General features: G+C 42.2%; 1 protein-coding gene across 3 annotated transcripts in view; it reads left to right on the top strand.

The window, feature by feature from the left end:
* The window catches only part of SYCP2 (synaptonemal complex protein 2), a 551,324-nt gene that overhangs the window by 340,304 nt on the left and 195,131 nt on the right, over nucleotides 1-15,889 (top strand). For all 3 annotated transcript variants that reach the window (XM_077252835.1, XM_077252834.1, XM_077252836.1), the window contains 2 exons: nucleotides 6,320-6,356; nucleotides 14,325-14,392. In XM_077252835.1, coding sequence (XP_077108950.1) covers nucleotides 6,320-6,356; nucleotides 14,325-14,392 — 105 coding nt within the window. The remainder of the gene's footprint in view (nucleotides 1-6,319; nucleotides 6,357-14,324; nucleotides 14,393-15,889) is intronic.

Below are 15,889 nucleotides of genomic sequence, written 5' to 3'. Positions count from 1 at the left end.
GTCATTATAAACAGAGTGATCTATTTTAAGTGATATTTTTTCTGTTGATGTTTATTGCTTACAGCCAATGAAAACCCAAAAGTCATTATCTCAGTAAATTAGAATAATTAACAAAAAACACCTGCAAAGGGTTCCTAAGCGTTTTATAAGGTCCCTTAGTCTGTTTCAGTAGGCTCCACAATCATGGGGAAGACTGCTGACTTGACAGATGTCCAGAAGGTGCTCCACGAGGAGGGTAAGCCACAAAAGTCCATTGCTAAAGAAGCTGGCGGTTCATAGGGTGCTGTATCCAAGCATATTAATGGTAAGTTGAGTGGAAGGAAAAAGTATGGTAGAAAAAGGTGCACAAGCAACCATGATAACCGCAACCTTGAAAGGATTTGTAATAATTATAGGGGATAACTCAGGAGACTCTTTGCGTGGAACAAGACAACTACAGGACACAGTTTTATAAGTGGTAAAGTCTATACTATCACATGGTGATTCAAACAGGTGCAGAGAGAAACTCAAGTCCACAACACTTGGTGTAAATATTAAACGCAGCTTAGTAGTCTATAGGGAACTTCAGAGGAAAATGCAATAACGCAGAAAGTCTGTGAAGCATAATGATTCTTGAGGATACTTGACACGAAAAAGTCCTTGTTTTAGTCCAAACACAGATAGCTATGCTTATAAGGCAGTTCAAATAATATCTTAGCTCAACCAGGGAGGCCTGGGTAATAGTCTCAGGTTTTTGCAGAGCAGCAACAGCTTACATGTCCAGCAAATGCAGATGGAAGTAAACATGAGCAGCAGATGAAGGAGCATTACTGGAAACTGGTGTATGCAGCAGGAACTCAGAACAGAGTAGCAGGATCACCACACAGGTTCACAGGAGCAGTTATATAGCCAGGGAGTCACCAGGGTCAGGAGCTGGATGCAAGGCAGAATACTCTAGCACAGACTGAAGGCTGGGGTGGAGTTTTATAGCAGGAAGACACAGTGCACATGAGACCAAAGACGCCATCTTGGAAAAGGGCAGTAATGAACAAAAGGTAGTAAAAAATGTTCAGAGTCCTGACAGGATTGTTAAGAAAAGGCCATTCAAAAATTTGAGAAAGATTCACAAGGAGTGGACTGCTGCTGGAGTCTTTTCTTCAAGAGCAACCACACACAGATGTATCCAGGACATGAGCTACAAGTGTCACATTCCTTGTGTCAAGACACTCATGACCCATAAGACAACACCAAAAGCGTCTTACCTGGGCTAAGGAGAAAAAGAAATGGACTGTTGCTCAGTGGTCCAAGGTGTTGTTTTCAGATGAAAGTAAATTTTACATTTCATTTGGAAATCAAGGTCCCAGAGTCCAAAGGAAGATTGGAGAGGCACACAATCCAACTGTTTGAGGACTAGTGTGAAGTTTCCACAATCAGTGATGGTTTGGGGATCCATGTCATCTGCTGGTGTAGGTCTACTGTGTTTTATCAAGACCAATGTCAGCGCAGCCGTCTGCTATGAAATTTTAGAGCACTTCATGCTTCCCTCTACTGACAAGCTTTTTGCAGATGGAAATTTAATTCTCTAGCAGGACTTTGCACCTGTCCACACTGCCAAAAGTACCAATACCTGGTTTAAAAACAACCGTATCACTGTGCTTGATTGGCCAGCAAACTCGCGTGACCTTAACCCCATAGAGAATCTATGGGGTATGAGGAAAATGAGAGACACCAGACCCAACAATGCAGACTAGCTGAAGGCTGCTATCAAAGCAACCTGGGCTTCCATAACACCTCAGCAGTGCCACAGGCTGATCGCCACCATGCCACATTGATGCAGTAATTCAAACAAAAGGAGCCCCGGCCAAGTATTGAGTGCATTTACTGAACAAACATTTCAGTAGGCCAACATTTCAGATTTTAAAATCATTTTTCAACCTTGTGTTATAAAGCTTTCTAATTTACTGAGATAATGCCTTTTGAGTTTTCATTGGCTGTAAGCCATAATCATCAACATTAACATAAATAATCACTTGACACAGATCACTCTGTAACTCTATATAATATATGAGTTTCACGTTTTACATTAAAGAACTGAAATAAATTCACTTTTTGATGATATTCTAATTTAGTGAGAAGCACTTGTAATAGTGGCTGCATGCACCCGTTATATCCATTGTGCCAGTAGATTTGGACAGTTTTCCACTCAGACCAACAGTCGATGACTGGCCCAAGTTTTAGTACAGCTATCTGAACCTGGCGTTAGAGTAACTGCAGTTTCAGAATACTTTTGACATGCCATAGAGACATGTCACATGCTTTTGCCACCCTTATTGATTGCTAAAATGAAAAGGTGAGAAGCGCTGCTCTCCTGTAAGATTGAAGATATGTTCAGTAGAAATTCTGGGAATTTGTCTTAGAGGAGAGGAACACTCATCTGATTGCTTCTGTAACTCATCAACCAGGACCCCACAAACTGGGCCAACTCCAGGTTTTCGTTGGCCACGGGCGAAAAAGTCTCAGTGGGCCCCTTTAAAGCTACTTTCAGACATCAGGTTTTTGCCGTCAGTCACAATCCGGCGAGTTTAAAAAAAAACAGATCCGTTTTTTTTTCCGACGGATCCGTTCTTTTTCTCAGAGTTGTATTAGCGCCGGATTGCTCCTGATGGCAACACGTTTGATCCGTTTTTTGCCGGATCCGTCAAAAAATTCTATTCCGGCAGACGGAGAAAACGTCCATAGTAACGTTTTTCTGTCCGACGCAAAAATGCCCAGCGACAGTTCGAGCGATAAACGGATGCAACGTGAGGTGTATTGACTGGATCTGGCTACCGATTCTGCCTCCTCCTCCTCTTTTCTACAATCTGCACAGGATCAGTCTTTTCAAAATTATGACGGATCCTGTGCAGATTCTAAAAACGGAAGTGTGAAAGAGGTCTAAGACTCAAAGGTCCAGAAGAAAATGGCTAAAACCTTCCTGCCCCGGAAACTAAGGGGGCGGTTCTAGTCAGAACACAGGGCTTAAAGAGAAATGCTCCTGAATACAGGAAGAGGACAAATGGGTACCTAACTACATCTAATGGTGACAACTGGTACTACATTGTGAATTAACTTGCTGCACATTAATGGGCAGAACAGGCCCCATATAATGCTCCGTACAGAATAATGGGCCCTATCATATAATACTCCATACAGTATAATGGGCCCCGTATAATGCTCCATACAGTATAATGGGCTCCATATATTGCTCCATGTAGTATGTAATGGCCCCACATAGTGCTCAATACAGAATAATGAGCCTCCTATATTGCTCCATACAGAATAATGGGCCCCATTTGTTGCTCCATATAATAAGGGCCCCATATTGCACTTCATGCTGTATATAATGGCCCCATTTATTGCTCCATACAGTATATAATGGTTCCTTATATTGTTCCATATAGTATGTAATGGCACCATATATTGCTCCATACAGTGTAATGGGCCCCATATATTTCTCCATATAGTAAATAATACTCCATACAGTATAATGGCCCCATATATTGCTCCATACAGTATAAAATGGCGCCTTATATTGTTCCATACAGTATTCAATGGCCCCATATATTGCTCCATCCAGTATAATGTCCCATATATTCCTCCATACAGTATAATGGCCCCATATATTGCTACATACGGTATATACAAAAAATAATCAAATACTCACTTCTCTTTTTTCCCTGCTGCTGTCTCCTCAGCATCTTCAGACTGTCTGTGCTGCTCAGCAGAGGGCACGCTATAGTGACATCATGATGCCCTCTGCCCTGAAACATCACAGAGAGGAAGAAGATGCTGAGACAGGAGCAGTGTAAATTGGGGAGAGGTGAGTATTTGAGGGGGCACCAAGCTCCCCCAACTAATGCGCCCCATAGCGTGTCGGTGTCCCCAATGGGAATGGGCCCCCCGTTCGTCCAGGGCTCCAGCTTTTGCCCGAGTGGTGACGTCAGCCCTGCCCACCAATCAAACATATAAATTGTCTTCATGAAATGTTAATTGTTTATTGAAATCGCAGTCACGCTTTAAAACAGGTGCACATCAAACAACTAGCTTGCAACTTAAAGGAAACCTGTCACCAGGAATAACGCTGTTAACCTGCAAATGTGGAGTTAATCTTCAGGTTAACAGTGTCATGATGCTGTCCGGTGCCTGTATGCAGCCGAATGCAGCTGGGAGAAAATTATCTTTATTCTCGCCACCAGCATTTAGTATTCAGTAATGGGGGCTGGGTGCCACAGATGTAATCACCGCTCTGGGCTCCTGTAATCCCGGCTCTGAATGACACTGGCTCTACTTTGTGGCCATCTGTCAGTCAGGGCCGGGAGCGCGGTTACAGCGGCTGCTCTGTATTCTCAGAGTGGTGACTGAACAAGCGCCACCCCACCCCTATGACTGATTACCGAATGCTTGGAGAAAAGAGAAAATTTTCTCCTCGCTGCTTTCAGCTGCGTGCAGGCACCCAACAGCATCATAATGCTGTTAACCTGCAGATGAATCCCTTATCTGCAGGTTAACAAAGCTATTCCTGGTGACAGGTTCCCTTTAAAAAAAGAAAAAAAAAACCTATGACGTGAGATTTTCTACATACATGACAATGATATACAGTGGGGCAAAAAAGTATTTAGTCAGTCAGCAATAGTGCAAGTTCCACCACTTAAAAAGATGAGAGGCGTCTGTAATTTACATCATAGGTAGACCTCAACTATGGGAGACAAACTGAGAAAAAAAAATCCAGAAAATCACATTTTCTGTTTTTTTATCATTTTATTTGCATATTATGGTGGAAAATAAGTGTTTGGTCAGAAACAAAATTTCATCTCAATACTTTGTAATATATCCTTTGCTGGCAATGACAGAGGTCAAACGTTTTCTGTAAGTCTTCACAAGGTTGCCACACACTGTTGTTGGTATGTTGGCCCATTCCTCCATGCAGATCTCCTCTAGAGCAGTGATGTTTTTGGCTTTTCGCTTGGCAACACGGACTTTCAACTCCCTCCAAAGGTTTTCTATAGGGTTGAGATCTGGAGACTGGCTAGGCCACTCCAGGACCTTGAAATGCTTCTTACGAAGCCACTCCTTCGTTGCCCTGGCGGTGTGCTTTGGATCATTGTCATGTTGAAAGACCCAGCCACGTTTCATCTTCAATGCCCTTGCTGATGGAAGGAGGTTTGCACTCAAAATCTCACGATACATGGCCCCATTCATTCTTTCATGTACCCGGATCAGTCGTCCTGGCCCCTTTGCAGAGAAACAGCCCCAAAGCATGATGTTTCCACCACCATGCTTTACAGTAGGAATGGTGTTGGATGGATGCAACTCAGTATTCTTTTTCCTCCAAACACGACAAGTTGTGTTTCTACCAAACAGTCCCAGTTTGGTTTCATCAGACCATAGGACATTCTCCCAAAACTCCTCTGGATCATCCAAATGCTCTCTAGCAAACTTCAGACAGGCCTGGACATGTACTGGCTTAAGCAGTGGGACACGTCTGGCACTGCAGGATCTGAGTCCATGGTGGCGTAGTGTGTTACTTATGGTAGGCCTTGTTACATTGGTCCCAGCTCTCTGCAGTTCATTCACTAGGTCCCCCCGCGTGGTTCTGGGATTTTTGCTCACCGTTCTTGTGATCATTCTGACCCCACGGGGTGGGATTTTGCGTGGAGCCCCAGATCGAGGGAGATTATCAGTGGTCTTGAATGTCTTCCATTTTCTAATTATTGCTCCCACTGTTGATTTCTTCACTCCAAGCTGGTTGGCTATTGCAGTTTCAGTCTTCCCAGCCTGGTGCAGGGCTACAATTTTGTTTCTGGTGTCCTTTGACAGCTCTTTGGTCTTCACCATAGTGGAGTTTGGAGTCAGACTGTTTGAGGGTGTGCACAGGTGTCTTTTTATACTGATAACAAGTTTAAACAGGTGCCATTACTACAGGTAATGAGTGGAGGAAAGAGGAGACTCTTAAAGAAGAAGTTACAGGTCTGTGAGAGCCAGAAATCTTGATTGTTTGTTTCTGACCAAATACTTATTTTCCACCATAATATGCAAATAAAATGATAAAAAAACAGACAATGTGATTTTCTGGATTTTTTTTTCTCAGTTTGTCTCCCATAGTTGAGGTCTACCTATGATGTAAATTACAGACGCCTCTCATCTTTTTAAGTGGTGGAACTTGCACTATTGCTGACTGACTAAATACTTTTTTGCCCCACTGTATTTCATTTCCTTTTCTTTCACAGTCTAACTAGATATCTGTATTCAGCATTAATCGCTATGGCTTTGTTTTACATTTTTACAATCATTTTTATTTTAGGCAAAATCTGAAAAAGAACAGCATACAAACCAACAAGGTAATGTCAGTGTTAAGATTAATCACCACTGCAAGGCAGTTCTCTATAGTGTTTTCTTACTTCTCATGCAAATTGCCTCATAAGAGAGGATTAGGACCTGAAGTATAGTGAAACCCATTGGAAGTAGACTATATAAACCCTTTAACAAGTCTTGCCACATCACTTAGGATAAAAGCCAAACTAGACACTCTTATCCAAAGTCATGTGGCAAGGCTCGATAAAGGGTCTGTATGGACTTTGAGGATTGCTACTTCCATTAGGTTTGCACTGTAATTCAACTCCTATTCCTCTCTGAAGAGGCTATTTTCATGTTTCATTAGCCAGAGGAGCATTGTTTGGCCTGTACAGTCTCTTTACATTGGCATGCCACTCTCCACAAGGAGAAAAGTTACCCCTTAGACCCGTGTTACAGATAATGGCAGATAATTTGTGAGAGTACCAGAGGAGAACTGGGTCTGGTCTTTTAAGAAACTATTGCATGCATAAATTAAGAAAAAAAAATCTGTCTTTACCACTAATCTCATCACAGACAATTGTTTCTCAAAAGATTCTGTTACATTTTTAGGATTTGGGAACCAGTGATCTAGGTTAGTTTCAAGAATTGCTCATTTTTTAGCTCTTTGTAATATACAGTACCTTGCCAAAGTATTCGGCCCCCTGGAACTTTTTAACCTTTTCCCACATATCATGCTTCAAACATAAAGGTGCCAAATGTACATTTTTGGTGAAGAATCAACAACAAGTGGAACACAATTGTGAAGTTGAACGAAATGTATTGGTTATTTTACATTTTTGTGGAAATTCAAAAACTGAAAAGTGGGGCGTGCAATATTATTCGGCCCTTTTACTTTCAGTGCAGCAAACTCACTCCAGAAGTTCATTATGGATCTCTGAATGATCCAATGTTGTCCTAAATGCCTAATGATGATAAATATAATCCACCTGTGTTTAATCAAGTCTCCGTATAAATGCACCTGCTCTGTGATAGTCTCAGGGTTCTGTTTGAAGCACAGAGAGCATCATGAAGACCAAGGAACACAACAGGCTGGTCCGTGATACTGTTGTGGAGAAGTTTAAAGGCGGATTTGGATACAAATTGATTTCCAAAACTTTAAACATCCCAAGGAGCGCTGAGCAAGCGATCATATTGAAATGGAAGGAGTATCATACAACTGCAGATCTACCAAGACCCGGCCGTCCCTCTAAACTTTCATCTCAAAGAAGGAGAAGACTGATCAGAAATGCAGCCAAGCGGCCCATGATCACTCTGGATCAACTGCAGAGATCTACAGCTGAGGTGGGACAGTATGTCCATAGGACAACAATCAGTCCTATACTGCACAAATCTGGCCTTCATGGAAGAGTGGCAAGAAGAAAGCCATTTCTCAAAGATATCCATAAAAAGTGTTGTTTAAAGTTTGCAACAAGCCACCTGGGAGAAACACCAAACATGTGGAAGAAGGTGCTCTGGTCAGATGAAACCAAAATCGAACTTTTTGGTAACAATGCCAAATGATATGTTTGGCTTAAAGGCAACACAGCTCATCACCCTGAACACACCATCCCCACTGTCAAACATGGTGGTAGTAGCATCATGGTTTGGGCCTGCTGTTCTTCAGCAGGGACAGGGAAGATGGTTAAAATTGATGGGAAGATGGATGGAGTCAAATACAGGAACATTCTTGAAGAAAACCTGTTGGAGTCTGCAAAAGACCTGAGACTGGGACGGAGATTTGTCTTCCAACAACACAATGATCGCAAACATAAAGCAAAATTTACAATGGAATGGTTCACAAATAAACGTATCCAGGTGTTAGAATGGCCAAGTCAAAGTCCAGACCTCAAACCCATCGACAATCTGTGGAAAGAGCTGAAAACTGCTGTTCACAAACGATCTCCATCAAACCTCACTGAGCTCGAGCTGTTTGCCAAGGAAGAATGGGCAAGAATTTCAGTCTCTCGATGTACAAAACTGATAGAGACATACCCCAAGCGACTTGCAGCTGTAATCGCAGCAAAAGATGGCGCAACAAAGTATTAAGTTAAAGGGGGCGAATAATATTGCACGCCCCACTTTTCAGTTTTTGAATTTCCACAAAAATGTAAAATAACCAATACATTTCGTTCAACTTCACAATTGTGTTCCACTTGTTGTTGATTCTTCACCAAAAATTTACATTTGGTATGTTTATGTTTGAAGAATGATATGTGGGGAAAGGTTGAAAAGTTCCAGGGGGCCGAACACTTTCGCAAGACAACCTATATATACAAATCAGAGCAAATTAAGTGCTGTCCATGAAACATATGAGATGCAATTATAACTGCAATTATTTTGTTGAAATAAGCAAATTATAACATAAATTGGCCAGTGACAATCAGTCTTAAAATAGTTGACTGAATCCAGATTCTGACCTGCAGATTACAGATGTTGTTGTAGGCATATTTAGTTCTTACACATAACTTATTCCCTCTTACTGACTTTATTACGTTACAAACTGAGTAGAAAAGCTCTGGTTGTTTCCAAAGAAACAGGGCAGCTATGGAGCTCAGTGCACACAGTGAGGGTCACCCTAGCCGTGACAGACTGTCATAGTTAATGAATTATGTCTTTGAGGTTTCAGGGTCAAGTCACAAGTTAACTTTGAACTTGACTTTAAAGAAAATAATTAATGAGATCGACAGCAGTGTCAGCTCTCTTTGTACAATTAATTCTTATTCTCTAGCGTCTTACATCATATGTGAACATCTGACCTAAAAAAATGCTGAAAAAGAAAAGGATATAAATGTACATATATTTATATATTTGTTCAATGAAAACTGAACCCTCAGTTTATTAATGTAAAAAATGATCAGTGAATGTTGCTTGAAAAACAATTTTCTTGTTAATGGCATCAGTGAAAACAGGATTTTGGGTCACTACCCTGCCACTATTAGGTTTAACACTAAGTGAACAAAGGTGATTCTGAGTACTCACCTAAAATCTCTTTTTCATATACTTAAAGGGAACCTGTCACCCCCAAAATCGATGATGAGGTAAGCCCACCGTCATCAGGGGCTTTTCTACAGCATTCTGTAATGCTATAGATAAGCCCCCGATGTTACCTGAAAGAGGAGAAAAATAGGTTATATTATACTCACCTAGGGGCGGTCCCGCTGCGGTCCGGTCCGATGGGTGTCTCAGGTCCGCTCCGGCGCCTCCTATCTTCATTCCATGACGTCCTCTTCTGGTCTTCATGCCGCGGCTCCAGCGCAGGCTTACTTTGTCTGCCCTGTTGAGGGCAGAGCAAAGTACTGTAGTGCGCAGGCGCTGGGCCTCTCTGACCTTTCCGGCGCCTGCGCACTGCAGTACTTTTCTCTGCCCTCAACAGTGCAGACAAAGTACGCCTGCTCCGGAACCGCGGCGTGAAGACCAGAAGAGGATGTCATGGAATGAAGATGGGAGGCGCTGTACCGGACCTGAGACGCCCATCGGAGTGGGACCGCCCCTGGGTGAGTATAATCTAATGTCTTTTTCTCCTCTTTCAGGTAACATCGGCGGCTAATCTACAGCATTACAGAATGCTGTAGATAAGCCCCTGATGATGGTGAGCTTACCTCACCATCGATTTTGGGGGTGACAGGTTCGCTTTAATTGGAGGACACAGAAATCATGGATGTTATCTGCTGTCACCACGACGCTGACACTAAGAATTAGAAAAGACTGCTCCTTTACTACAGTAGGAAAAGCTATACAACAGACAAAAACAGAAACATTAGGGTACAAGGAACCTAATCATCCCATCAGGGAAATAAGGGTGGGAGCTGTGTCCCCCAATGAGGTCTACAAGAAAGAGAATTGAGTACTAAATATCTCCTTTTCTCAGGTAGACACTGGGACCATGGAACATCCTAAAGCAGTCTTCTTTGCATGATAGAGCTTTAAGATGCATTTGTGGATTGCATCGTGAATGGTGTTCACAGAAATTTATTGCTGGAAGTATTCCTGAGCTCATGCAGTGATTTGAAAGACTAAATCATACCTGTTTTTAATGCATTGTTACCTGAGCACCCATAGATCACAAGCTTCCATTATTGACCGTGTGCACATGGATTTCTTTGAATCTCTGAATCTTTTACTGATATTATGGACTATAGATGGTGGGATAATCAAAAGTGTTGCAATTTTACTCTGAGGAACAGTTTTCTGAAATTGTACCACAATTTGTTGATGCAGTTGTTTATAGACAGATGAACCTCTTACCATCTTTGCTTCTGAGAGACTCTGTCTCTCTGACATGCACTTTTTATACACTGTCATGTGACTTACCGGTAGTTGAAAAATTACTCTGCCACAGTTTTGCATAAGTAGTCAAAGGTACAGCCAGTAATGGGTAGAAAAAGCTGTTAGGGTACTGTCACACAGTGGCACTTTGATCGCTCCGACGGCACGATCCGTGACGTTGCAGCGTCGCTTGATTATCGCTCCAGCGTCGTAGACTGCGGTCACACTTTGCAATGCACGGCGCTGGAGCGATAATTTCATGACGTAGTTGCTATGTAGAAGTCATACGGGACATTGGGAATATCGTGCACACCTTTGTTTCACGCTGCGATCATGCCGCCACAGCGGGACACTTGACGACGAAATAAAGTTTCAAACGATCTGCTACGACGTACGATTCTCAGCGGGGTCCCTGATCGCAGTAGCGTGTCAGACACAGCGATATCGTAACTATATCGCTGGAACGTCACGGATCGTGCCGTTGTAGCGACCAAAGTGCCACTGTGTGACAGTACCCTTAGTTAGGCTAAAAGATAATACATGGTATATAACCCACAGCACACCCAAGTACGTCTAGGCACTAAGAGAAAGGTGTCCAGGCCACATATATGCCTCAGAGGATGGACCCTTCCATGTATCCGACCACATGTGGTGCCAAAGAACGATATACAACCTAACAGAGTCCTAGTGCAGGCAGCGTGGATGCCCAACACGTGTCGCCTCTATCTGGTGGCTTCGTCAGGGGTAATGTCCGCATGGCAAGCCTGCTATTTAAATATACATACAATAAATTACATTACCAAAAACAGCTGTGTTGCTGCTGGTCTGCCGCGTGGAGTAAACAAGGAGCGCAGTACAATTCCCAGCGCTCAGTTCAGAGCGCATGTTCCGGCGTCTCTAGTGCAGAAGTGCACACATACAGGGTTGTCTAGACAGCGAGTACGCTTAGTCAGCGGCGCTTGAGCAATAGCCCAATTCAGTAACCAAGTAACTGATAAACACAGAATGCCATGGCGTTAGTAGTCATATCAGGTACAGTATGTGATGCAGAGCGATCATTAAACAAAACAATCATGAGCGCACACGCACTAATGTAGATACTGCCCCATGCCAAGGCTCTGGTACAAAATCAATACGACGAAAGTAACCTATGGTAAGGGCGCACAAGGATATGAGCAATATGGAAACACAAATACAATATCATAATAAAAAGGACTCAGCCGTGTTTGTAGACAATCAACCACCCGAGCGTTAGCTACACATACAGTGTTTGATGCCAAACATACCACTAATAGTAAATGGATATAGGTACAGAATGTACCGGGCGAAAAATGCAGGCCATGATTGCGCTCTATGTCATTAGGTTAGCCATATTTTAAATGGTCACATATATCGCAGCGTGGCGCTCAAATATACACTCTAAAAAGCCCTCTCAAAACAGCAAGTGAGTCCGTACAAACTTGCTGGCATCCGTGCAAATTTATGCACAGACAAAAAGGATATGACCAGTGTTATATACACAACAGTACACTGTATCCTCGGATGCAAATGTTCATGAAGCAATACTGGTCCATATATAAGCAAGCACATGGGCCAAAATATGCAACACAAGAATTGATGACAGATAAACCTCTATACATTGAGGCATAGCAATATGTAACACCTTAATACGAAAATGGCGAATACAAAGGCATTATAGACTTAAATACCCAAAAATCACCGGTGTAGAAGAGGCCTTGAAAAAAAAAAAAGGAGGGGTTTTGGGGTTTTTTTTTCAGGCCTCTTCTATACCAGTGATTTTTGGGTATTTAAGTCTATAATGCCTTTGTATTTGGCCCATGTGCTTGCTTATATATGGACCAGTATTGCTTCATGAACATTTGCATCCGAGGATACAGTGTACTGTTGTGTATATAACACTGGTCATATCCTTTTTGTCTGTGCATAAATTTGCACGGATGCCAGCAAGTTTGTACGGACTCACTTGCTGTTTTGAGAGGGCTTTTTAGAGTGTATATTTGAGCGCCGCGCTGCGATATATGTGACCATTTAAAATATGGCTAACCTAATGATATAGAGCACAAGCACCGCGAATCATGGCCTGCATTTTTCACACGATACATTCTGTACCTATATCCATTTACTATTAGTGGTATGTTTGGCATCAAACACTGTATGTGTAGCTAACACTCGGGTGGTTGATTGTCTACAAACACGGCTGAGTCCTTTTTATTTTGATATTGTATTTGTGTTTCCATATTGCTCATATCCTTGTGCGCCCTTACCATAGGTTACTTTCGTCGTATTGATTTTGTACCAGAGCCTTGGCATGGGGCAGTATCTACATTAGTGCGTGTGCGCTCATGATTGTTTTGTTTGATGATCGCTCTGCATCACATACCTGATATGACTACTAACGCCGTGGCAGTCTGTGTTTATCAGTTACTTGGTTACTGAATTGGGCTATTGCTCAAGCGCCGCTGACTAAGCGTACTCGTTGTCTAGACAACCCTGTATGTGTGCACTTCCGCTCTAGAGGCGCATGCGCTCTGAGCCGAGCGCTGGGAATTGTACTGCGCTCCTTGTTTACTCCACGCGGCAGACCAGCAGCAACACAGCTGTTTTTGGTAATGTAATTTATTGTATGTATATTTAAATAGCAGGCTTGCCATGCGGACATTACCCCTGACGAAGCCACCAGATGGTGGCGACACGCGTTGGGCATCCGCGCTGCCTGCACTAGGACTCTGTTAGGTTGTATATCGTTCTTTGGCACCACATGTGGTCGGATACATGGAAGGGTCCATCATCTGAGGCATATATGTGGCCTGGACACCTCTCTCTTAGTGCCTAGACCTATTTGGGTGTGCTGTGGGTTATATACCATGTATTATCTTTTATCCTAACTAACAGCTTTTTCTACCCATTACTGGCTGTACCTTTGACTACTCTCATTTATTACCTGAGGGTTAGTCAGTATTTTGTGTTCAACCAGTGGCATGCTTGTGAGGATTATTAGAACATCATGGCCCCATAACTCCATGATTTCTATAGAATTTTGGGGGGATTGATATGTATTATGGTCATGTTTATCAGATTCTGGCAATGCTGTCTATATAGGTACTTTGGTGTAAGCCGTTTCTTTATTGTACCCATGAGTCTTGAGCGGGTTGTAGCCTCATTATGGGCTTGTGTATAGGGCATAGACATGCTCCCTTTTTAAATGTTTTTAAATGTTAGTGCTCTGTTATTTATATATTTTTCCAAATAAAGTTGTGTTTGATTTTTTTGCCATGTCCTTATGTGTGGTGATCCCCGTTTATAAGACCTATTCTGTTCTTTTGTTTCTCATTATTGGTCTTTCTGTAGGTCTTGGAGTGTATCCCACTGACCGTGGTGCCCCCTCAATTGTTATTTATAGTTTTGCATAAGTACTACTTATTTTTACAGCCCGTTAATCCTGTCCCGACTTTTTTTGAGATATGTTGTTGCCACAAATTTCAACATGAGTAAATTTTTTCAAATGAGATAGAAAAACGTTCAGCATCTGATTTGAGTCCTATGTTCTGTTGTAAATACAATATGGCTATAAGAGATTTCCAAATCCATTTTGCATAGTATGCAAACTTTTTTGAAATAGGGGTTGTAGTAAAGTCATCAATTAATTTTCCTCGCTAATAGTAAACATCCATATTGTCATGTCACAGGAAAAAAATAAAAACACCAAAACCAAAGACAGCAGGCAGTTAAGTATGGACAAAGAGGAAGAGACCTCGTAAGTATTACATTTTACCGCTATCTCAAGTATAATAATATTCTTATTTACAGGTGTAAAAGTGAGCAACTCCACCATGTGGGATATGGTCACATCTGCTTTGGAGCCTCCATCTCTGATGTAGAAGTTGTCGTTTTTACTGCAATACGCATGCTGCTCTATTTGTTCCACTATAATGTCAGACACTGTGGCAGAAACCTGACGGGCCCCATTATGATCAGTGTGATGCATCAGGTTCCATCTGTGTTGGTCATGAAAAGCCATTGTATTTCTGTCACAGGACATTATTATAGGTAGACAATTTATCTTATGTTTTTGAAATGTTGAGGGAAAAGTTTACTTTTTCTCTCTGGTCAGATTGAAATGTGAGATCTTAATGCAGCAAGATTATAATGCTAACCACTGAAATAGAAAATCCCTATATAGAGCCGGCACCACCTGAATATTAATGGATCGCTAAACAAATTACCTTATATACTCGAGTATAAGCCAACCCGAGTATAAGCCGAGGCACCTAATTTTGCCACGAAATACTTGGAAAATGTATTGACTCGAGTATAAGCCGGGTATGCATTGTCCCCTCATCCCCATCCTGGTATGCATAGCTCCGACGTCCCTGTCATTGTATGCATGGCTATTTATCCTCTATCCTTATATGTATGGCTATTTATCCCCTATCCTTGTATGCATGATTCCTGTTAAAAAAAAACAACAAACACCCTATTTACCTGCCTGCGCGCCCTCGGTGGCACTGCATCTTTTTTGTTCCGGTGCCAGCAGCTCTTCCTGCCGAGCGATCACATTGCCCTGCTCATTAAGGTAATGAATATGCACTCCACGCCTCTGGGAGTGGAGAGACGTACATATTCATTACCTTAATGAGCGGGGCCACGTGATCGCTCGGTCGGAAGAACTGCTGGCACCGGAATGAACAAGATGCAGTGCCAGCGAGGGTGTGTCAGTAGGTGAGTAGGATATGTGCTGGAAACCTGCGGGTGGCACTGTGCGCTCTTACAGCAGCAATATAGGCTTTAGGCACAGCCGCCGGCTTCTGCTTTTGTGACCAACTGCTCCGCCACTCCCCCGCCTGCCCTCTGGGACAATTGACTCTTGTATAATCCGAAGGGGGCGTTTTCAGCACAAAAAAATGTGCTGAAAAACTCAGCTTATAAACGAGTATATACGGTACATGTAGAACGTATGCTATGCAAAATATAAGATAGACATGTGTGAAAGAACAGTTGCTCTTCCTAAGTTTTCATATTTTTTTTTTATTATAAAGCAAACACAAAAGCCTAAGCAAGACAAATAAAAGCAATTTAAATTGCACCAGAATTTGAACCTGGGATGCAACCCATTTGACAAACATGATAATTAATAGAGCCAGGTAAATGTAATGGATATCTGAAATAGATAAAACCACTAGAGTGATGTCGACTAGTGTTCAATGATGAAGACAGATGAAATGTACACATACAGATGATAATGTGCGGTACC

This window comes from Ranitomeya variabilis, chromosome 4 (genome assembly GCF_051348905.1).
Source record: "Ranitomeya variabilis isolate aRanVar5 chromosome 4, aRanVar5.hap1, whole genome shotgun sequence".
In the NCBI taxonomy this organism is placed as follows: Eukaryota; Metazoa; Chordata; class Amphibia; order Anura; family Dendrobatidae; genus Ranitomeya; species Ranitomeya variabilis.
The sequence above is the reverse complement of the archived record's forward strand: the minus strand, read 5'-3'. Positions and strand labels throughout refer to the sequence as shown.